Below are 25,635 nucleotides of genomic sequence, written 5' to 3'. Positions count from 1 at the left end.
AATCCCCGCTCCTTACACGACCAACGCTGTCCGCTGCGGCTCCTCTTCTCCTGCAGTATGGGAAAGACGTCAGCGTCATGACGTCAGTCCCATCATCACCCAGGGGGAGCCGGAAGACGGAGCTCATAAGTGAGCTCCAGCCGGCTCCCTCCGTTGAAGCAGCAGCCAATGAGAGTCTGTGTGACTCTCATCGGCTGCTGTAACAAACACACAGCTGCCGCTGGAGGCTGTGTGTTTGTCACTATGTAGCGTGGCCGCGCTCACTGCGCGGTCTACACTACACTAGCGGCAGGGACACTAGCGGCGGGTGAAGCCACCGGCTGCACCGCTGCTAGTGGGGGCCCCTCTGTGTGTGGGGGCCCAGGGACGACCGCCCTTGTTGCCCCCCTCTTAATCCGGCCCTGTATGTAGTGTAATGTGAATAAAGGGCACTACTGTGTCTTGTAACGTGAATTGGGGGTACTTTAGTGTTGCCACGCCCTTTCCCTACAATACCACACCCTTTTTTCAGCTGTGCACCTCTGACGCTCACTGTACCTGTTTACAATATGGGAGGGGGGCACAATGCACTTTCTGCCACAGGGCACCAAAATGTCTAGTTACCGCTCTGTACACTATATGATAGTGAGTGATGAGTGAGTTGCATGGAGATCAGTCCAGCAGCTCGCCCACCCCTCACACAACAGAACCGGACACCTGAGTGCATGCAGAAAAAAAGGCTGCATGCAAAAAGAAAATAATTGTTCGTAATAGAAAATAAATAAAAGGTAGATTACCTGCACCCCCAGGGATCACTGCTTGGTGAGCTCTTCTGTGACCCGGTCAGCTGAGCTGCTCCCAGCTGTCATCAACTGATCACACAGCTCAGCTGACCGGGTTACAGAAGTAGCTCACCTATTCCTGGGTGCAGGTAAGCTATTTTTTTATTTATTTTCCATTACAAACAGTTTCTGTTTCTTTCTGCTTGTAGCCAGTGCTCTATCTGACACAAGCTGCATGCTCGTCCCAACACTCCGCACTGAATTACTGGACATGTGCAGAGTGTGCCCCGTAAGTGAAGACTTTCACGTTTGCGAAAGCCTGTTGCGGACACATTGCTGGGACAGAGCTTTATCTCATGCACTGTCCCAGCACCCGGATATTGATACATTCCAGAGATCTATGTTAACATAACTACGAATGTAGTTGAATTTATCTCATTACAACCACTTCTGAAATGCAAATTGTGATAAAATAGGACCCTATTATTTTAATGCATGCAATTGGTCTGTGCCACCGTGTAGAATTGGCACTTGTAGTAGCTGCACCACATGCAAGTGCTAAGGCTGGGTTCAGTAGGTACATTTGTACCTTTGGGTGAGAATATGACAGTAATCACATGTAACTAGATAGGCTGGATGGGAAGGGAGAGAAACAGCTGATTGTTTAGACCAATCATAGAGCAGTTGGCTGCACAGCTAAGGAATGTATCTACATACTTCACAGCTTTCTCTGTAATCCCCATCAAAACTTGCTGGGTTTCTTAATACAACTTTGATTAATGTGCTGTAATAAAGGAACTCTTTCTTTTAAACTCTCCGCAGATCACAGACTGGAAATAGGTCACAGCCTGTAACACAGTGCACAATAGGCCCCCTTCCCAGAGGGTGGAGGGAATAGTAATAATAAAAGACAGCGACATGAAAGGCAGAATGACAAACGACATGGTGGTATGGGGACTAATTCAGAAAAGAAGTTTACTCCTATGGGTCCGTTTACATCACACCACCAGACTACCACAGTAACCCTAGTAGTCTCCGCCCCTGTCACACCCTCTTATCCTGGGCAAAGGAGTGGGGAGACTGGCTATGTGAGGTAACTCGAGTTCACATTGCTCTGGAAAATAGAAAGATAAATTAAGAATAGGAAGCAGTATACTGTACAATAATAATCAGCGAACAGCTGGAACATTGCGTACATTGCATTATATAAAAGTGTTTAGTCTACTTCAACTATTTTAAGCAAACAAAGAAAAATATAAAGTACTATATATATATATATATATATATATAGATACATACACACACACACACACATATATATATATATATATATATATATATATTATATAAAACAGAAACTCAGCACTCCCCATTGTTAAATCACTCACAATAATATATAAATAAATAATGGGGTTTTGGTTCATGGATTGATCAATGCATTTAAGCCTGCAGCCCACATCACGGGACCCCACTTCTCTGCAGGTCCTACACTATCTGTCATACTTATGGAAACCTGGTAGCTTTTATCACAGAGTTTAAACTGAAAAAATGGTAAGTGCTGAGTTTTTCTGTTTTTATTTATTTAAGCAATGTGGTCACAGGCCACTTGCACCCCATGCCTGGGTATGGCGAGTGCAGGTCTGCACCCCAAATCTGGGAATGGCGAGTGCAGTGGATTTCTGACTTTATATAAAAGCTCTCACGAGCAGGGACCTCTTCCCTCATGTGCTACTCTTTACATTTTCTTCTACTTCTTACTCCCCATAAGGGCATCTAACACGTGACTGCCAACTCCCGGGTGCTTATTGTGAATGCTTCAATCGCTATTGCAGCAATGTATATAAATCGTGTCCTTGTCCTGCACTGTAATGTACTGTAAGTTACTTGTTTCTTATTCACTTGTTATTTCTATGTACAATGTAAGGCGCTGCGGAACACTTGTAAAATAAAGGATAATAATAATATATATAAATAATAGAGCACCTCAAGATAATTGTTTCCTACACTCACGGGGACATACTGTAGCAAACTTGCAAATCATATGTCTCAGATGTATAACTGGGTGGTGGGTTGTAAGCTGACATTGGTGATCTGAAGGTACTGTAGAATCAAATGCATGATCACAAAAATAATTATAGGACTTTAGTGCCAATTCATCATCGGGGGGCTGATGCGTTACTTTCCACCCCCGTGGCCAGCTTCTGCAAATGTGTGATTTTAGGGTTAGGCTGCAGTTAGGTTTAGAGTCAGATTAAGGTTAGGCTTAAATTCAAACTGAATATAAATGTACTTTGTCAATACTCCGACTATCGACATTCTGTCCATGTCGGCATTCTGGATGGCGACTTAATACTGTATACAACACACATACACATAGCTATTAAAATCTTCAGTTTTTAGGGGTTTATGAATGAAGCAGTGAAATGCGTGGAGAAGTGGACCAGTGGAGAAGTTGCCCCTAGTAACCACTCAGCTTTGAAGTAGCATTTATCAAGAACAGTCTATAAAATAATAGATAGGAGTTGATTGGTTGCTATGGGCAACTTCTCCACACTTCTCACTGCTTGATACATAAACCTCAGCTTAACTTAAAGTAACAGATATAAGGTAGCCATCTTACAGTATGCCTGTAAAGTATCAAATTAATATTTACAGTAAAAATGTAAATACTCACTAGGAAAAATATACTGCTTATGCTGACCGCACAGTTACACTATATACCTTTAGACTGTAAGCTCTCACAAGCATGTCCGCGTGATTTTATTTCCCTTATTTATATCATCATGTCCTCCCCACTGCCAGCAACAGCACCAAATCTTTGGGATAGCCTCCCTGGTGTTTATTTGTCCATGTTCTGCTATGTTTTATACTTATACTTTATACTTTTGTATTGTTTTGTTCATACTGTTTCTGTTTATGGACTTTGAAAGGCGCTGCAGGTACCATATAAACAGGGCTATAGAGACAGCCACAGGAACCGGGTACTGAAGGGGTGTGGCCACAACCCCTCCAGAAACAAATAATGAAAAATACTTTGTGCAGTGCTGAAAAGCAGAGCCGTACGCTCCAAAGGGGAAAATAGGTATCCCTCAGCAGCTGGCCTGGGCCCGGGTAATTAGTGACCCCCAGCCTCCATCCCTCTCTGCACCCCTGCATATAAATAAAGGATAATAATTAATAATGCTCAGCAAGAATCTGCAGGTAACAACACGCACAAACAAATACTGATAATCAGCTGACTGGATTTCGAAACATCTTCATCAATCATTCTTGGGCATCATGTTTGTTTTGGGTAAAAATATAAAATTAGATATATAATTGCGCTACCACTCAGGAGTGCAGCCTCAGGTAACCAAGAGGAGGTTTCATCTTTCCCCTCACTGAAAGCGCTTAAATATATACAGGTTGAGTCTCCCATATCCAAATATTCTGAAATATGGAATTTTTGGAGAATGACTGAGATAGTGACACCTTTGCTTTCTGACAGTTCAATGTACACAAACTTTGTTTAACGCACAAAACCATTCCTCCCAACATTGGGCTTTGGAGGCGAGCCCAGCATCCCCAGAGAGACTGGGCTGCCCCTAGGCCCTCCCTGCACAGTGAAGAGATGCCGTGATTTCTCCCAACTTCCCACCGCGGGACACTGCGACCCACGGGTGGGACAGCGGGACAGTACCTGAATAGCGGGACTGCCCCACCAGAAGCAGGACAGTTGGGAGGTGTATATGAAACATAAATGCATTTTGTGTTTAGACTTGGGTCCCATCCCTAAGATATCTCATTATGGTATGTAAATATTCCAAAATACAGAAAAATCCAATATCTAAAATACTTTTGGACCCAAACATTTTGGATATGGGAGACTCAACCTATATAATGTTAATGGCGCTAACCTTATTAACAGAGTAACACCAATCACAGACATGTGCATAAAAATATATTTAATATCCCAACCTTTTAAGGACACATCAGAGTGAGATCTCAATAATTATCTTACACTTGAGTACCTGAAGTTTATTTAAAAGCCAAGTTCATCATCTACAGCAAAGCTTTTCCTCCATTTTCTTGATGTTTTATGGAAGGATTCAATGTCAGCACTTCTTCAGATTTTCATAGTTGTAAATTCAGAAATATTGATCTCAAATGTAAACAGAGAACAACCATAGTGGAAAAAAGTAACAATTTATTTCTCCAGAACACTCACATTTGGAAGCAGTGGCGTATAAATTTTGCTCCCCCATGCCAAAAAAGTTTCAGGCAACCCCCCCACTCGCCCCAAAAAACAAACACACCCAAAGACGACGTTCACGGTGTGCGGGATCCTGTTCATGATACAGTTATGTGCCTTACACATTATGATACACCAAGTAATGCCACTTAAAACACATTATTCCACACCGGAATGCCCCAATAGCACATTATGCCACACCGTAATACCCCTTACAACACATTATGCCACACAGCAATGCACCTTACACATGCCACACAGTAATGCCCTTATAACAAATTATGCCATGCCGTAATACCTCTATTTTACATTATGCCACATAACACACTATGCCACACAGTAATGCCCCTTATGCATTATTCCCCTTATAACACATAATGCCACACAGTAATGCCCCTAATAGCACATTGTGCACACAGTAATGCCCATTACACTTTATGCCACACAATAATGCCCATTACATCCCACCCTGACAGATCTACTTCATCAACCCTCCTCTCCGCTCCTGCCAGTCTGTCACCTCAGCTCAAGACAGGTTGCACAGTTTTTATGTCCATTTAGAACCAGATTATTGGGAACATAGTTTATAACCTATTAAATTAGTGCCCCTTATACAGTGCCCCCTGTAGTTGTGCCCCATATGCAATGCTCCCTGTAATAGTACCCATTATCCAGGGCCCCCTTGTAGTTGTGCCTCTTAAAGTAGTGCCCCCTGTAGCTGTGCCCATATGCAGTGCCCCGTAACTGTGCCCCTTAAAGTATTGCCCCTGTAGTTGTGCCCCTTCAAGTAGTGCCCCTGTAGTTGTGCCCCTTCAAGTAGTGCCCCCTGTAATTGTGCCTTGTATGCAATGCCCCCTGTAATAGTGCCCCTTATGCAATTCCCCCTGTAGTAGTACCCATTATCTAGGGCCCCCTGTAGTTGTGCCCATAAGCAGTGCCCTCTGTAGCTGTGCCCCTGTAGTTGTGCCTCTTCAAGTAGTGCCTCCTGTAATTGTGCCCCTTCAAGTAGTGGCCCCTGTAATTGTGCCCCTTCAAGTAGTGCCCCTGTAGCTGTGCCCCTTCAAGTAGTGTCCCTGTAGTTGTGCCCCTCAAGTAGTGCCCCCTGTAGTTGTGCCCCTTATACAGTGCCCCCTGTAGCTGTGTTCCTTCAAGTAGTGCCTCGGTAGTTGTGCCCCTTCAAGTAGTGCCCACTGCCCCTGTAGTTGTCTCCCTTCAATTAGTGTGCCCTGTAGTTGTTTTCCCCCTACTTACCTGACAGAATAATAAAAGCATATTACCGCAATGTGGGATCTCCCTGGATAAACTTGCTTCCTGGTATGGGGGTAGGGGGGGTAAGGTGCGCTCTTCCTGCTAGTAGTGTTGATGGTGATGACATGTGTGTGTTTGTGAGTGGTGTTAATTAGAATGTTTCTTCTGGTGGTGGTGGTGTTTTGGGAGTGAGAAGGAAGGTGTGATTCGGTATGGAGTGTAGTTTGGAGTAATGTGAAAAGGGGAATGAAATAGGATCAAAATGAGGCCAGCGAGACACAGTATTTTGGGGCAAAATCTTTTATTGAGTAGTCGCAATGCTGCTCTGTTAAGATCCCGGGCAGGTGGGTGGGGTTCAGTGATGAGTGGTGATGAGACTGGGGAGGTAGGTGGACCCTTTTAGGGGGCTCCTTCCCGTGCGGTTCAGTGACCTTGCACGTCACCCCTGCTGGACCTATGGTCGACAGTCTAGGAAGTCTCAGGGGTGGGGGGTTTTGCAGAGTGGGTTGGAACACCTGTGCGGCGTCCCGCGTGTTGGTGTGAGTCTTGGTAGTACTTACCTACCGGTAGGTTTTTTGTTATGGTCGACGTTGCGGCCGTTGCAGATAGGTTGGAAGCTGCAGGTTTGTTGGTGAGCTGGATCAGCGTGTTGCTGGTGTGCTGCAGGTGCACGGCTGTTCTGATTGGTCTGCGGAGGTCAGCGACCGGAGTGTGCAGCTGAAGTTGGCTCTTGGTCGTGCCGCTGGTGGTGCGGAGCCAGAGGTGTGGATGGGTGAGCCGCTGGGAGGCTGGGTTGCAGCGTGTGTGCTGAGACCACCCCTGGGGGGTGGTCTGCCCAGGATACTGATTCAAAAAAAGCCAGGGAGAAGGGGGGATGTGGAAAGTGTGACCGGGATGGAGCTGGTCACTGGCGATGTTGGCTGGGCGGACTTGCGGCCGGATGTGCGGAATGCTCTTATCACTGACGGTCCCTCGTGGAAATGGGGATCGACGGTGGAGACACCCCTGGCCAGGAGTGAGTTGCTGAGCATGCCTGGGAGCAGGGGGGGAGAGAGGCTGGTACGGGGTGGAGCCGGTCACTGGAGGTGTGAGCGGTGCGGACCAGCAGGCACGTGGGCTGGGAGCTTTCTGCACTGGTGGTCCCTGGTGGGGATGGGGATCTTTAGTGGAGGTCAGCCTGGATCGGTGTCGGGTTTGATGTGAGGGTCTCCAACGCGTTTCAGCACTGGTGCCTTCTTCAAGGCCCCGGACCAGCCACCACCAGCGGCACGACCAAGAGCCAACTTCAGCTGCACACTCCGGTCGCTGACCTCCGCAGACCAATCAGAACAGCCGTGCACCTGCAGCACACCAGCAACACGCTAATCCAGCTCACCAACAAACCTGCAGCTTCCAACCTATCTGCAACGGCCGCAACGTCGACCTACATCACCATAACAAAAAACCTACCGGTAGGTAAGTACTGCCAAGACTCACACCAACACGCGGGACGCCGCACAGGTGTTCCAACCCACTCTGCAAATCCTCCCACCCCCCGAGACTTCCTAGACTGTCGACCATAGGTCCAGCAGGAGTGACATGCAAGGTCACTGAACCGCACGGGAAGGAGCCCCCTAAAAGGGTCCACCTACCTCCCCAGTCTCATCACCACTCATCACTGAACCCCACCCACCTGCCCGGGATCTTAACAGAGCAGCATTGCGACTACTCAATAAAAGATTTTGCCCCAAATTACTGTGTCTCGCTGGCCTCATTTTGATCCTATTTCATTCCCCTTTTCACATTACTCCAAACTACACTCCATACCCAATCACACCTTCCTTCTCACTCCCAAAACACCACCACCACCAGAAGAAACATTCTAATTAACACCACTCACAAACACACACAAGTCATCACCATCACCACTACTAGCAGGAAGAGCGCACCTTACCCCAGCTACCCCCATACGTTTTCAGTGCGGGAAAGGTACTCCAACACAAAGGTGCAGCACCCCGAAACCACAACACACCACCCCCTGGTCAACGAGAGTGCAGTTCTACCGCCCATCTTCATTGCTTCCTGGTATCCACGCTTCACCTGAGCCAGATGGTAAAATGTGAGAATGAGCAGGTCCTGGCCATTGAGGCAATCACAAGGAAAACAGGTAGCAGGGTGCCAGGATGTAGAACCTACAGAAAATCACAGAGAATGCGTGCAGGTACAACTGGAAACATGACCTAATGAACTGGCCAGTTTCCCACTCTTTACAAGATTTGATGCATTTCTCCTACAAAGAGTGACATTAACTAATGATAGTGCCAAAGCTACATGGAGACATGACCCTATGGTAGGGGTGAGTCTGACATCGGTAAGGAGTATGATAAAGAAAAGGGGCTGTGGTCAGTACCCAAAAAAGTCCAAAATATCAGATTGTAGACAAAGTAAAAATATTTAAAAAAAAGTTTACTCATAGCTTGTACTATTATACACATGCATCACATGTAAGTTATAATGTTTTAATGCTTTTAAAGATGGAAAATCCATAGAATATGTACAATTAAGTTTTATTTTAGGACTGTAACCTTTCCTAATAGATGTATGTTAGTTATTTGTTTAAGTAAAGTCAATATCACTAGATGATAACTGAATAGACAATGGGTAATAATAATTATCTGGAACTTTAACATACCTTTATGGTAATATATTCAGTGTACTAAGCAAATTGACCATTTGCATAGCCATTGTGCTCATTATTTCTCTTCTAAACAGAAGGCTGAACTTCATGGGTCACTCCAGAATCTGTATAATAAAAAATTATATCATCATGTTGAAACATGCAGACCTAACCTGCACATCATGCTCTTCCAGATGAGTTTTATAAAACAAAACTACTACAGAATTTAAAGGAAAGGCAAAGTCATCAACCTTTACCCTACTGTAGGTAGTATAACCAGGTGTAATGAGGGGTCATGGAATGGTAGCATAAAACCAGAAACCAAGGTCAAGCCAAGCTTAAGACTAAGGAAGAGGGAAGTGTAATATCTATAGTGAAATTATACAATAAGTCAAATTATCATATAAGGGTTTTAAGATGAACTGATTAAGACATAGACATCAGCCAAAAAAAAAAAGACTTTGGGTGGAACAGCGCTAGTGTCTTGTGTTCGATTGTATATATTCAAATATATATATATTCTCAGCACAACCCTGCATTATATGATATGTGCTATATAAATAAGTGATAATAATATGTGATAATTAGCTTAGACATCCCCAATACACAAATATATCAATAAATGGGCATCAGGCTTAGTAATTAGGCATTGAATCCTTCCAAAAAGGCCATAGTTAAAGTCCTACAGAGCCTTACAGCTGTTTTAAGATAAGGGAAAAACATCTTATTTGTGGCTGAAGTTGTATTATTTATCTAAATCTAGCTAACAAGGCAGCAGAACAAGACAATGTGAATAATTCTTTGATGGTTTTGCAGATATATAGGATGTTTAGAATACACAATTTCCCCCTTTGCTCAGGCATTGAAGACTATATAGAACCACATGTTTTATGCCTAATAATGTACATTTCATTTGTTTGATTTTCTAAAATAAACCGATAAAGCAGATTGTGTTTGGGAGATAGTGTCTCAGTTTAACCCTTTGTCTGACTGACACCAAAATGACAAATTATTACTAACCTGTTTATAAACTGTCAACTCTTCTTGGAATGTGTAAAATACACTTTACCTAGAAAACATCAGCTCACATATTGGAGCTTCTTAGTGAATACTTTTAGCAGCTGTAGTAGAAACTTTCAGTCTGGCAAATAACACACTCTCTATTTCCCCTGAAACAACAGATGAAAAGAGCCAATATTCCTATTTATGGGAAATAATGAGGCAGGTGGGGCTCATTGTACTACTTCTGTGTACTTCTGGCTGTGTTGCAGATGGGTATTTGCAATGTGGGACAGCCTGATGCAGAGACACGATTGGCTTCTTATTATTAGGCATTACTCAAGTATTACTGCTGTAGTGATAATAACCTGAGGCACTCTGCGGACTCGGAATGGGGTAATGAGAGAGGCAGACACTACTGGACCAGAAGTAAAGAAGAAGTTTATGTGAGACTTTAATGTAGGCTTTAAGTCCCTCCTCCTAAATGTCATTTGTGTTAATATCAGGCCACTTTGCAAAGCCCCTTATAAATGCTGCTCTATTCCAGTCTGGCTGCTGTCTCCGGGCCCTGGTGCTGAACTCAGTTAAGAGATGTGGGAAATGCTGACTGTACTACTAAGTGGCCTAATAAGTAGTGTGCTGGGGCTCCCGGGTGCACAGAGCAGTCTGGGGGTGCAAGGCTGTGCCCTGCTTTACTTACAGGAGCCCCACATCCAATACCAGGTGACAGATGGAGTGGAGTTGGTGCTTTCCACATGGGACAGCAGTAGGCAGCTGGTATCCTGCTCTATTGAGGTGGATAAGGAGACAGTCAGCTCCTTTCTGTCCCGGTGCATGAGAGACAGGCAGGATGCTGTGTGGGGCAGCGGCTATGGACGTTTTTCTGAAGCCAAAATGGCTTGTGTCCTCCTCCTGAGGGTAGATCCACTGAAGAATGTAGCAGACCCCACAGACCGACGCACCAGGGTCAAGAGGGGCTTCACCTACCCGGGTACCCTCTGGTGCGGAGCAGGGAACAACGCAGAGGAAGAAACTGATCTAGGTAAGAGGAAAGTACCCACAAACCCAGCCTATAGACAGCAACACCACAGAGGCCCCTGCTTCTATCCTATAACGTGGAGGAGAGGAATATTCTGCTAGTGTGATTCCTGTGTATGCCTGGGATGATGGTTTATCAGACTGTAATGATGTGTCTTAAATACTTAATTTAATTGAATAGTGTGTTTGTTTTCAATACCTGTTTAATCATTACTTTGCACATTTGTGAAATAACTGGCATGGTATACTGATACTTATAGGTCCACAACACTTGCTTTTGCTTTATTTATATTTTATACACAGTAGGGTTAGGGTAAGGTTAACAGAACCAAAGGCAGTAACTAACGATATTTGTACTTATTAGTTCTAGTCAACTTCAGTTAAAGGCATCATTAACCCTAAAAACTCTGTTGAAATGTTCATTAATTATATGTGGACTGTGTCCAAAAGACAATAAGGTAACTTGGTGATTTTACTAAAATATTTGCGTGTTAACCATACACTATGTCTTACTTTATTATACTAGACAATGTCCATTGCTGTTTCTGTATAATCAGTATGCCCTGTCAGCATGTGCTATCACATACAGCATATGTCCCACATGCTACTATACAATGGAAGCTGTTGCTAAGGATCCCATGACTCTAAATCTCAGCACAGGGTTTCTGCCATTGCTCCTGGTCTATTCATTGATCTGGGCAGTGTGTTAACTGCTTGCATGCTGTCTGGATCAGTGGGGAGCTCTGGAAAAAGATGGAATCCTGATACTATTACAGAAAGCGAGCCATGATATTGGTAACAATATTTACCATTATATAGTAGAGGATATGGTCCAGACCCTGCCATGCCAACCACAGTATATCTCTCTTTAAATGTATTTATATTTATGCATGTTGGGTGTGTGAAAGTGGCACATACATTTCAGGGGGTGGGTGGTGGTGGAGTTTGGGGTAAGCAAATGAACCCTAACTGTCATGTTATCTCCTTTGATTGTGGATTCCCTTCCAACAAATAATTTACCCTATTTGTATATGAATATTGCATCTTTTTGTTTTCTCCTCTATTTACTTAATATTATTATTATTATTATTATTATTATTATTATTATTTATTAATGTTTCCTGGCACCTGGCATGGTCAACTGGAATTATAGTTGCACAATGATATGATGCTAGCATGACTTTACCAGCACAATATTTTACAATACTTTGCACAATAACTCACTAATGTACAATACAGTGACCCTTTACAGGAAAACACAGATTACAAGAACAGACCATAATGGAGGTTTTTTTTTTTAAAAGGTTAATTATGCAAAACAGACCCATGTGCATTATCAGCTGGGGAGGAGAGGGAGGGGGTTCAAGGCTATCAGTTACCAGAGATATCATATACAATGACACTGAATGCAGCAGTAACTGGCTGGGAAGAGTGAATGAGCAAATAGCAGCCTTTCAGATAGTACAATGAGTGGTTCTATAGTAGTTTTCTTTCTCCCTGTGACAGCTGCTGTCTTATTGTGGGTAGGGCACACAGACTCTGTAATGCATGCAATACTTAGGACATTTGTAATGTGCTATCACTTAATGGTCAACAAGTTGACTTATATAAAACAACCTAATAACATTCATGAATATACTGTATATGTAAAAGTACTAGGAGTGCATCAGAAATTGATACTGCAGTTATTAGTTCTCTTGCACAGCAGATTCCATGTCAGTAATCCAGGGCCTAATTCTGCAGTCAGCCTCATTTAGCATGCAATGGTTAATAACTATAGCTTGCTCTTATCTGTGTATTGAGAACAGTGCATATACATGCGTGAATAATTTTAATAATTAAGGTGACTTGTATTTTAGGTTTTCTTTAAAAGACATCACAAATATATTTAAGTGCTTAAGCATTTTTTATTTAATATATGTGCTTCAGCATTTTATATTTTTATTTAAGTACTTAAGCATTTTCAAGATGCCCCAATAGCTCTTGTTCTTTGTGATTCCAAGCAAAGTTTCTTTAAAACTACTTAAAATAGTTTATTTTGGCAGACACGCTGTAAGTGCAATGGTGCTGGACATTAGCCAGGAAGGAGGACTGTAATAAGCCCCCTCCTATACTCCTTGCTGCTGTTCTGTAACGGGCTTTACTTACCTGTTCTCACTGCACGACTCCATTTCCAACATTCTATGCGAGCTAGGCAACATCTAGTGACTGTCTGTGTGTGAGCGCAGTGCTGGGCACGCTGACACATGAAGAGGGAGGCGCAGCATGGGGGACCTGACGAGGCAACATGACCTTTAAAAATAGCCCAGTGCCAAGATTACAGAGCTGTAATGTGTTAGTCAGCACGTTCTTACAGATTGAGGGAGATGTATCAAACTTTTCAGAGTGGACAAGTGGAGAAGTTGCCCATAGCAACCAATCAGCTTTGAGGTAGCATTTATCAAGTACGTTGTAAAAAATGATATGTAGAAGCTGATTGGTTACTATGGGCATCTCCTCTACTTGTCCACTTCTAGAGGGTTAATTACAGTATTGCCACTGTGTAGTGTAACTTACTTTTTATTGAATTGTTTCTCATTAGCATGTATAAGCACAAGAAACACAACACATTTTTGTCCATTATATACAGGTAAATCAATCGTATGGTAGAACTTGGCTCACTAGGTTGACCAGGTAACACCAATTAATAGACAGTTATCACAATCTTTCCTTTGAAGAAAATGGAGGATTAGTCACAACATTAATTAACAGTTATTTCTGTCTATACTGTAGTTATTTCTGTCTATACTGTAGTTATTTTCTGTCTATAAGGGGGCCAGACCAAACGATTCTGGGGGCCATATACGGCCCCCAGGCCTGAGTTTCCCCATCCATGATTTAAGTGTTTATCTTAAAAAGAGACTTTGATTGTCAAAAGAAATGACTTGATATAATGTTGACAAATTTATGTATTAATCAGTTATGCCAAACTCATTAATACATAATCAGTTATGCCAAAATTACTGAAGAATAGTGAGACAAGTAAAAATATACTTATGTTGGTGAGATGTAACTTAAAATGATCCATTTTCAATTGAATATTTTACCAATTTATTCTCACAGCATATACATTTATTATGCAGCACTTTACATTATTAATGTTTAGTCAACGACATCAGTCTCAGCTCAATCTATATTTCCCATCTTACCACACACACAAACTTTTATTAGAAGTCAATTAAATTACCAGTATGTGTTCGGATTGAGGGAGGAACACAAAGTACGCAGAGGAACCCATATACAGTATATGCCGGGGAGAAAATACAAACTCTACACAGATGAGGCACTGAGGCTGTGAGGCAATAAAGCTAATCATTGCTCCACCATACGGCCCAACTGTTAGGACTGCATTAAAGCTCAGTACCCACCTTTACCAAGAGTCCTTACTCCGCAAAACGGGGCCATCTTATCATACAGTGTACGTGTCTGAGACTGTACTGCACAGACGTGTAGCACATTCGTTCCTCCAGGAAGTAGTATATTAACTACATACCACTACAGCTGTCTCTGTTAGCTTTACTGCTTACTCTGTATTACATACTGCTACCGCTATGTTACCACTGACAACCGCTGTTATTTGAATAAACCTCCAAACATACTTAAGGATAAACTGTTTGGACTAACCTCCTTTTCACATTTCACTGTTGCCTATTGTTTTGAACTGATAGTACATATCAACACCTACAACATGCAGGGCCCTAGAGTGCTGTCCCAGGCCCGGGGAAGGAGGCGTGCGCTAATAGCGGAAGGCGTGGACAAGCCCCCTCCTAAAAAAATGAAAGAACCTGTATGCGGCACTGCACACTGGAGAGGGGGGCACTGTGAACCCCTCAGCCCAGCGCAAATACAGGGGGGGCACAAGCAGTGTGATCCAGGGGCGTATTTATAAAGGGTGCAGGATGTGCGGGGCACATGGGCCCCTGGCCCTGGATCCAGAGGGGCCCCGCACCGCACACCCTACACCCATAGTATTACTTACCTCTCCGGAGTCCCACCTCGGCGAGGGGGTCCGGCGCTGTAAAAACAATGGGAAAATGGCCGCCAGGGCCATTTTCCCGCCGTATGCGCAGTACAGGGAAAATGGCCGCCGTGGCCATTTTCCCGGTGACCCGCGCATACTCTATTGAATCAGGGCGCACTCTAGTGCCCAGAGTCTATAACTCCGGTGCTGGCCGCGCACAGCTCAGTGTGCTGCCGGCCACCGGACAGAGAGGAGGGGACCCATGTCGGAGACTGCACACGGGCCCCCTCCTCTCTAGATACGCCCCTGGCGAGATCGCTCACCCTCACAGGCAGAGGAGAGGAGACTGCTGCTGCTGCTCAGCAGCAGTGAGCAGTCTCCCTGGTCTCCCACTGCAGCCCAGCATACAGTAGCATATGCTGGGCTACTAATGGGTAAGGGGGGCACAGTCGGACCCGGGTCCTTCCAACAAAGCTGGGCCGTGTAATTAGTACCCTTCCCGCCCCCACCCTCTCGGCACCCCTGACAACATACTATGGCATTTTGAGGCGAAAAGCCGTGTCCGCATGTTTTTGGCGGAAACTTTTCGCCAATTACGTCATTTTTGCCTGTTTTGATTTTACTCCGTATTCAATTTGAAAGAAAAGTCAATGCAATGTAATAGGCGGAAAAGTTTCGCCTAGGAATAGGAGGCAGAAAAAAGTGCATAATTGGGGTCTTGGAGTGCAACGTTGCGGGAACCCCCGTGCAGCCTTCAGACAGTCCCCCAAAGGTAAACTGTGCCAAAAATGTAAAAAAAAAAAAACACTTAAGCACACCCCAAAAAATGATTTTGAATTTGGGGGCATAAAAATAAAATGTTGGGGGACAAAGTTAGAAACTAGGGAACTTGACTCTGGGGGGGGTCCCCAAGTATGCCCCAAGTGTTTTTTTTATTGCAGGTGCTTGCGGAAGGTGGATTTATCACGATTTCTTCAACTTAACTTTAGCGACTTTTAAATATGCTGGTCCCCATTTTCAAGTACCCCAAATTTGCTGGGATAAGTTATTTTCAGGAAAAAATACTCCTGAATACTATTCTGCACCACTTATACAAAAATGCTATTTAGCAGCTATTGAGCCCGTTTAAAAACATCAAATACCTTCAGCAAGCCAAATCGGGGGGTATCATAGCTATCCCCCATATCAGAGCATCTTATGGGGGTGTCAGGCTAATTTTGCTAAATCTGACAGTACTTTCTGCCTGTTCAAGTTTCGCCGGGTCCCGTTTTCGCGTACTTTCAAATTGAATACAGGGTAAAGCAGGCACGCGCGCGATACTTTTCCGCCTACAAAACATGCGATGTAGGCGAAAAGTCTGGGAGGCGGAAAAGTATTGCGGGTCCGCTCTAATTAAATACGGCTGTATGTATTTGAGTTTAGTGCACCAAAAAGTGCACTGAGATGTACTTCACCTTTACGTGACCATTTCAATCTGTATATTTTAGGAACTGATATAAAAAAAACCTCTAAGGAGGAAGTTTACTAAGAATCGTGTATGGTCAATTTTAAATTTTTCTGTGATAAATATGCAATTTTGCAAATCAGTAATTTACTAATGGTAAAATTGCATGTATACCGCATGTCAAACACGACTTCGCAGACCAAATCACGTAAAAAAACAATCGAAACAAACAATATCAAAATTACGTTGGTACCAATGCAAATCATGCATTTACTAAGAATCAAGTTTACCAAATCGACAATGCTCACACCCAAATCGCACCTCAATGCACAGAATCAATACACTTGTTTTAAAATCGCATTGACATGATTTTTTTTATTTTAATTAACCCCGACTCAATCAGAATGCATATAAAAGCCACAAATTCAGCTGCAGCTCTCTCTTACTGCCCCTAAGAATATAGAAGCATGATAACTGAATAGCAGGGCCAGATTAACAATGGGACGGGTGGAGCTGCAGCTCCAGGCCCCCATGAAAATAGGCGCGCCGCCCACAGGATCCGCTAGAGACAGCAATTTTTTATCGCCTTACGCCGCGTCTCAGCGGCCGTCTGAGACTCCGTCCATTTCAATTTCAAAAGCCCTCCCTGCACCCCATAGGGTCTGAGCGCCTCCTCCTCTGTGCCGTGTGACCTAGGTGAAGCCCCACTGCACCCAAAGGAACAGGCACGCCGCGGCTGCCCACTGCTTCAGGGAGCAGTTGAGTTCTGTGAAGGTGGCCTAGGCTCCCCCCGCATCAAGACCTCATCTAGCTGACTCTGAGCCAGCAGTTCCTACTAAAGCTGACTGTGTTGCATCTGCCAAAATGATGCTATGTGCAGACTGCAGAGACAGGATTTTAACAGTTCTATTTGTAGATTTTGGACTGCTATTAAATTAAATGGATGATCAATTTCAGATTTGTAGCATATACACACACACACTATTAACGGAACCCAAGTTACCTCAGTCTCAGTCTGCCCCCCCGCTCCATCCCATCCCGCCCCTGCTCTGACTGCGGCTCTGTCCCGCTCCGCCTCCCTCTCTCTGCATGTGGGACATGTATGTTCAGGTGTTGTATTGATGGGAAAAGGATATTTGAACTTGTAGATGGGAGTTGAAAGTGTCTTTTCCCAATATTTTACTATACATGCTGGTAAATCACAAGTGATACATTTAAATATACTCCGAAAATTCCTAAACATTTTTATTTATGGAAGTGCATATGTGGGCAATCATTTTTCTTTCATTAACTAAAGTTGTAAAATCCAACCCTGTGACACCTTTTAATAACCTTCCAAGCTTTGCTTATGGCACTAAGAGCCTCTTACACGGTAAGAAATTAAAGCATGCCCGTGACTTCACATTTATAATTGAATTGTGTAAGCTGTTCGCATATATTGGCAAAAATATCGTGCTACATCAATGCAGGATTTCGCAGACCTGATCACAGACTGTCTTCTGCTGGTGTCACAATCGGGAGAATACCAAGGGTTGTGTGAAAAAGACAAAGGTCCGTATTCAATTTGAGGCGAAAAGTCTGGATCCGCGATACTTTTTCGCCGATGATGTCATTTTCGCCTGTTTTGCATTTACCCCGTTTTCAATTAGAAAGACTTTCCGCCTAGGCGGAAAGTCAATGCAATGTAATAGGTGATAAAGTTTCGCCTATGAATAGCAGGTGGGAAAAAGTGCAGAATTCGGGTTTTGGGGTGCAACGTTGCTGGAACCCCCCTGCAGCCTTCAGACAGTCCTAAAAAAAAAAACACTTAAGGACACCCCAAAAAATGACTTTGAAAAAGGGGGCAAAAAAAAAATGTTGGGGTACAAAGTTAAAAACTAGCGAGCTTGCCTCTGGGGGCGTCCCCAAGTATGCCCCAAGTGTTTTTTTGATTGCAGGTGCTTGCGGCAGGTAGATTTTTCACGATTTTTTCAACTTCACTTTAGCAACTTTTAAATATGCTGACCCCTATTTTGAAGTACCCCAAATTTGCTGGGATAAGTTATTTTCAGGAAAAAATACTCCTGAATACTATTCTGCACCACGTATACAAAAACGCTATTTAGCAGCTATTAAGGCCGTTTAAAAAGACCAGATACTTTCAGCAAGCCAAATTGGGGGGTACCATAGGGAACCCCCATGTCAGAGCATCTTTTGGGGGGTGTCACGCTGATTTCCCCAAATCTGACAGTAATTTCTGCCTGTTCAAGTTTCGCCGGGTCCCGTTTTCGCATACTTTCAAATTGAATACAGGGTAAAGTGGGCACGCGCACGATACTTTTCCGCCTACAAAATAGGCGAAGTAGGCTAAAAGTCCGGGACGCGAAAAACTATCGCGGCTCGGCTCAAATTGAATACGGCTCAAAGTATTTTTAGTTTTAGCATAAAATATGTAGGATAGTTTAGACATAGGCCCGCATTCAATTTGAGGCGAAAGTCCAGACTTTTCGGCTGCTGGACTTTTCGCCTCCTTCGCCTGTTTTCCATTGCGCGCGAGCCCGCTATTTCCCGTATTCAATTCCAAAGTAGGCGAAAACGGGAACAGGCGAAACTTGGATCAGCGAAAAAATACGGGAATATTTGGGAAATAATTGTAGGACTCCCCTAAAGATGTCCAGACCTGGGGATCACTATTGGTACCCCCGTTTTTGCCTGCAGAAAAAAGTCGGGATTTTAAATAGCTGCAGCAGGTGTTTTTTCCCAACATTGAAGAAGTGATGCAGAAGAGCACTTTGTTTTTGTTTTTTTTCATTTTTAAAAGTGGTCCCATCAAATGTGGGGTACATGAAATTGGGTGCAAGCATATTTTTAAGTCCCTAAATTAATTTTTTTAAATTCTGCAAAAGTGCACCTGCCGCTGTCACCCGCATTGAAGAAAACACCTGCCACATACTTCCAACCCCCTCTGGAATCTATTTAACTATTGTAGAAGTGGTTTTTCATATTTTTGTTTTTTTTCACCCCAAAATTGTAAAAAAAAATGTGGGGTGTCCCGATTTTTTTTTGACACAGATCGGTTTAAGGGGTCATTCCCAAGGGTGCAGGCTAATTTTTTTAAGCCTGCACCCCTAAACCTCAATTCTGCATTTTTTTTCGCCAGCTAAAGGCAGGCGAATATTTATCGCCGTTTTTTTACTTTGACTTTTCGCCCCTGCGAAAAGTCAATGTAATTGAATACGGGGATAATGAAAATAGGCGAAAATGACGTCACTCCGACATTTTGCCTCAAATTGAATACGGCCCATAGAGCAAGGCAAGAAACCTGTCATCGTGTTGCAGGTATAATTATAGCTGCATTGTGAAGTTAGTCATCTTAAAGTGGTGGAGTTCTGACATTTATAAAATGGACCAACAATAGATAAACCTGAAATCATACTTGCCAACTCTCCCTGATTGTCAGGGGTATGCGTTCGGTATCCCAGCGATCTGGATGCCGATGTTCCTATAACTGGCATCGAAATCCCGATGCTGGTCAGAAGCCCGGCGCGGTCATCCTGACCGCCGGGATCCCGAAGGTAAGTATCAGGGTGTTAGGGGGGGTTTGGTTTACGGTGTGGAGTTAAGGTTATTCACTAGGGGGAGGGTTAGGCTCTAAGGGAGGAGGGTGAGGGTTAGGGTTTGGCAACAGGGAGGGGGGTTAGGCTCTTAGGGAGGAGGGTTAGGGTTAGGCAACAGGGAGGGGGGATAGGGTCAGGCACTAGGGGGGGAGGTTAGGGTTAACATACCGACCAACAAGTTTCGGTATGTTAACCCTTTCGAGATGCCGCATCGGGAATCTAACTGCCGGGATCCCAAGTGCCGGTATCTCATACAGATTCCTTGTCAGGGAGACTCCCTGAAATAGTAGGAAACTCCCTGAAGAGTCCAGCAAACTCCCTGATTGCACCTTACCACCATTATGAAGCTGTTATATAACAAAAAAAACCAAAGATATATACATTCAAATGGGATCATTAGAATCATTTCCCAGTATCAGTCTGTTTTCATCAACAAGTAGTTATTACTAACTGGTTTGGGGCTCTTTACATTTAGATGTAAGTCAGGTTTATGACACGCCTCTCAGATGTAGCAGTACACGCCCACTTTACCGCTGCGCTCATAGGTGCTGCTTTCACTGTCTCCCTGACATGCTTTTTTAAAAGTAGGTAAGTATGCCTGAAATGTACTCCACCCACTGAAGATGTAACATCACAGTAACTAATGTGGAAATACATTACATTAGCTGCATGCCTCATTTCTCTAGAGTTAGGAGTATGTCCAGCTGGAAGCTACAATTCTGCATTTTGGTAAAACCATGTTGCACTGCATGTGGGAAGACAAATATAAAACCTGTGGACACAGTGATTTAAGGGGGCATCTCCTAGTTCAACTTTAAATAGCAGTTTAAAAATAGAGCTGCCTAGTATTTGTGTGCTACAAACAAAAGCAGACAGTATTTTCCATGCATGTGATAATAACACATTGCATTTGCACCACTTGCAAAGACGATCAACCGCTCACATCAGAGGCCATAGGAATCCACACCTATCAAAGTGCTGGTGCAAGTTTCGTTGTTGCATACCTCCCAATCTTTAGGCTCCCTGAAGAGGGACAGTTTGTGTGTCGTAGGCGCATGGCCAAAAAGGGGGTGAGGCTTTGGTAAAAGGGGATAAAGCCTCTTGAAACCAGGGTGGACCCTCGCGGCAACCCCCCCCCCGCGTTTACGTCACAGTAGGGGCGTGCGTAGCACTTTCAGAGATGCTGGGCAGCCCCCATTCTCTCCCTACACTGGTGAACAGCACGGTATCTGTTCTTCTACTGCTCCCCCCAACTGCCCCTCCACTGCGGGACACAGCGGCCCGCGGGTGGGACAGCGGGACAGTCCTAGAAAACGGGACTGTCCTGCTGAATTCGGGACAGTTGGGAGGTATGTTCTTGCAGCCAGTTGTAGCATCTAACGAAGCACCAAGCATCTAAAGATACTCATAGTTGGCGTCTCAGTCCTTGCACATTCGGACACAAGGCTGTGCACCAGGGAAGGGCTTGGTAGTGGCATTAGAATAAAGCTGCAGGTGCTACAGTGGCAAAAAACAACACACAGAAGTAGCTGCATCTAACACAGATTCAGCCAATTTCTCTGGATTTGCTCCTAACCATACTTGCCTACTTTTGAAAACTCATTTCAGGGAGATTCTAGTTGGTAGTAGAATGCGCAGTTGACGGGACGTCATGCTCCACCCATAGGGTGTGTCTAGCTACACATATATAGGTGCCAACATTACTATAACCTGTGGGAAGGTACTTTGGTTATGCATGTGGTTTCTCCTCACGGCAGATGACAGCTGCCTTCCCTCCTGTGCTAGACAGCTTAGCCTTTGCGCTCCACTGACAGCGCTAAGTTTTCTTATCATTTCTGTGAAGAGTGAATGGGCGGGGTTTCAGATGACCTGTGGAGCGGAGCATAAGGCACTGAGGTGGAGCTTTGGATGGCTCCAAGGGGTAGACGGAGCTTTGGCCGTCCACGGGGAGGGCTTCGCAATGCTGTTGATGGTGACAGGAAAACTGTTTTTTTTTTCCTGTCTGCACTGCAGTGGATCCTGTGGGACCTGGAGCTGGATGCTATGAAATGTATCACAACTTAAGTAAGATGTTTACCTTTTATTTTATGCTTTATTTTTAGGTATACCAATTATTATTACTATTTTATCATGTGATACCGTTTTAAATGTTATTTTAAATAATTGTTTGTAAGTTTTTCATCAACTGTCAGCATTATATCATTGGTTTATCCAGGACAGTAGTTGTATGTTTTTGATGCCATTAATAAATAAAAATGTACTATTTATTTACATTTATACTTTGTCACCCTCTTTTGGTCATTCCTACTTTATAATATAGCTCACTGTGTACATAAAAGGTTGATCATTACAGTGGATACAGCTGAGACAATTATCAGGACCCATAACACTGTATCAGTCTAGTCACAGACACATTTTATCAGGTTATAATCAAAATACCTTCATCCAGCACCATAGATATAACTTTGTTTCTGTGATTGAGAAAAGCTGAGACTGTGCAATCCTGAGATAGTGGCATGAAGTCCCTATGTTTTATGTTACTTGGAAACTATTGCTGATACGTTATAATTTTTTAGTAATGAGGGTTCAGTGTGAATTATTTTTTCTTGTTTGTGAGAGGTGCGTGTCCGAAAAAAGGGGTAACCTCACAGCACAGGTGCATGGCCCCATGTCGCTCACAACCCTGTTTGCATCACTCTGGTGGTGAGCCTAGCACTCCCTAAGCTTCTGGGCTGCTCACAGGCTACCCTGCACTGTAGAGCCTGTTGCACAACTGTGCAGAGCAGCAGTGAGAGTGCGACTCCAACCTTTCTACCCATTGGTAGAACAGTGCCAGAAATGCGGAACTGTCCTGTTTAAAGCAGGGTGTTAGGGGAGTGTTAAAAGCATTTGAGGGTCCCATCTCAATTTTGCAATGGGGCCCACAAAATGCTAGTAAATGCCTGTGAATGTAATGTAAACATACCCCTAAGTCTGTCTATTTGCCAGGTATTTGTGCTGGAGGGAGAGGAGGCGCTGGCTATAACTGTATTCTTATTATTCTAAAATATTCAAGTGCAAGAGGAAAGAAATAAAGAAGAATATTTTTATAAGAGAAGGTCTGACGCCCAAATTATGCAACGAAAACTGTTGCTGCATATGTCTATTCCTGTATCTATATGCCGGCATTAGTAGGGGTCATGGCAAGGGGGCATAACTCATGGGAAATGCCGTGACTGCGAGCCACACCCCTGTTTTCATCCTGCTTGGGGCTTGCCCAGCATTCCGCCCCGGGAGCTGCTGGACAGTCTCCAGCCTCTCCCAGAGCCAGCACATTGTATCAGGATGATGCACACTTGTCAGAGTGCCCCCCCAGCCCTGCTCGCAGGGCACTGCAGTCCGCGGGTGGGACAGTGCTCGAAAAGCGGGACTGTCCCGATGAAATTGGGGCAGTTGGGAGGCATGGTATATTGCCCATGGGTTGCTATAGCTTTTTTTTAGACCGTTTCCGATGAAAGCATACAAAGGTTAAAGTAATACATTACAATACACAAAAACAGTATATATTACGTAGTAAAACATAACTCTGGCTACCATTAACATAGGGGGTTTCAGCAAGCTTAAATGTCATTAACTATGCTTTAGTGACTTCCTTTTCCATGTAGAATAACTGGAAAACAAAGTTCCTGTCATGCTGCACTCACTATGGAAATCAAGGGTAGGGCATATTTTAAACATTTTGACACATTGGGCGAAATAGTTTTTTGTTGTTGATTGAATAGCAGTTGCATAACTAGAGTATTTGGCCCCCAGGGCAAGATGAAAAATGGTGCCCCCCCCCTTAAAAAAACAACAAAAGAACAAACAAAAAAACACAGTGGGCGTGGTCACATCACACAAGGGGCGTGGCTACTGAAAATTGGGCGTGTCAATATAACACACCACCGTTTCCCGTCACTCTGGGAACATTCCTTTTCATTCCATATGCACCTTAATGCCCCCAGTAGTTGTGCCCCTTATGCAATGTCCCCAGTAGTAGCACCCGCCCTTTATGCAATGTCCCCAGTAGTAGCGCCCCTTATGTAGTGCCCCCAGTAGTAGTGCCCTATATGCAATGCCCTCAGTAGTAGTGCCCCTTATGCAATGCCCCCAACCAATAGTGGTGCCCCTTATGCAGTGCCCCCAGTAGCAGTGCCCTTTATGCAGTGCCCCCAGTAGTAGTGCCACCTATGCAATGCCCTCAGTAGTACCCCTTATGCAGTGCCCCTTATACTGTGCCCCCAGTAGTGCCCTTTATGCAATGCCCACTGTAGTAGTGCCCCTTATGCAATGTCCCCAGTAGCAGTGCCCCTTATGCAATGCCCCAGTAGTAGTGCCCCTTATGCAATGCCCCCAGTAGCAGTGCCCCTTATGCAATACCCTCAGTAGTAGTGCCCCTTATGCAATGCCCCCAACCAATAGTGGTGCCCCTTATGCAGTGCCCCCAGTAGCAGTGCCCTTTATGCAGTGCCCCCAGTAGTAGTGCCGCCTATGCAATGCCCTCAGTAGTACCCCTTATGCAGTGCCCCTTATACTGTGCCCCCAGTAGTGATCCTTATGCAGTACCCCCAGTAGTGCCACTTATACAGTGCCCACAATAGTGGCCCTTATACAGTGCCCCCAGTAGTGCACCTTATGCAATGCCCCCAGTAGTGGCCCTTATACAGTGACCCTTATGAAGTGCCCCCAGTAGTAGTGCCCCTTGCCTAGTATGCTTACCAGAATACCTGCTCCTGCCGCCGTCCATGTCTTCCATCCTGCTTCACCCACTGCGAGAGCCGGAAGTAGTTAGCTCCAGCCTGGCACCTGCCCTGGATGCAGCAGCCAATATGTCTGTCTGACTCTTATTGGCTGCTAAAACAAACACATCGCCTTCGGGTAGTACACTCACTGTCAGTGAATGTACTACACAGTGCCAGTGTATTTGTTTTAGTGTAAAGTGCCGCTGGAAGACCCGGCGGCTGGGGGGTCTGCCCAGGTCAATGCAGTGTGTGTGTGTCCATGCCAGGTCCAACAGCTCCCAGGGTGAGTGCCCCACTCGACCCCGCTAGTTACGCCACTGTTTAATAGACAATAAATACTGTTATTTGTAGCTTAAAATTATTTTCATTTCATTTCATTTATGTGGGGGATATTCTTTTACTAGCTGTGTTTTGCTAGTAAATGCATTGTCCTTTTAGTTTTTGGGCTTAAATACAATCAGAAGTGCTGGGTTTTAGAACTTGAAGATTAGTAAATAAACCCCTTGGAGTCTGAATTTTTTATCGAAGTTCGCTAATAGAAAAGATGGGCCACATGTTTGTGTTTGCCCCCCAGACTGAAAGTTACCAGCCAGCCCCTGGGAGGGCATCAGCTGTATTTCACCGCAGTGCAATAAAGTTTTATATTTGTTTGTTCGGTGCAGCGCACGTGATGTTGTGATGTCAAATGCGCCGTACCAAGGAAAGACACCCAAGCAGAGGAGCTGCATCAGGCAGACAGGTAAGTGTGGGACAGTGACATGCGGTGAGGTAAATGGCTGGGGAGACACTGGCTAGTATCAGAGCCAGATTTACACATACCTATATGAACCCGAGGGTTCATGTGGGCATTATACAAAGTTGAAGCAGTATATAGTACTGGAAATTTGGTGAGTTTTGATCAG

General features: G+C 44.3%; 1 protein-coding gene across 1 annotated transcript in view; it reads left to right on the top strand.

Moving 5' to 3' along the window:
• The first annotated feature begins 10,455 nt into the window (after positions 1-10,455).
• The window catches only part of PROCA1 (protein interacting with cyclin A1), a 29,657-nt gene continuing 14,477 nt past the window's right edge, over positions 10,456-25,635 (top strand). Inside the window, exon 1 of the mRNA XM_088459005.1 lies at positions 10,456-10,937. Coding sequence (XP_088315131.1) covers positions 10,487-10,937 — 451 coding nt within the window. The 5' untranslated portion in view covers positions 10,456-10,486. The remainder of the gene's footprint in view (positions 10,938-25,635) is intronic.

This window comes from Taudactylus pleione, unplaced genomic scaffold, assembly GCF_031769625.1.
Source record: "Taudactylus pleione unplaced genomic scaffold, aTauple2 ptg000886l, whole genome shotgun sequence".
Classification (NCBI taxonomy): domain Eukaryota; kingdom Metazoa; phylum Chordata; class Amphibia; order Anura; family Myobatrachidae; genus Taudactylus; species Taudactylus pleione.
The sequence above is the reverse complement of the archived record's forward strand: the minus strand, read 5'-3'. Positions and strand labels throughout refer to the sequence as shown.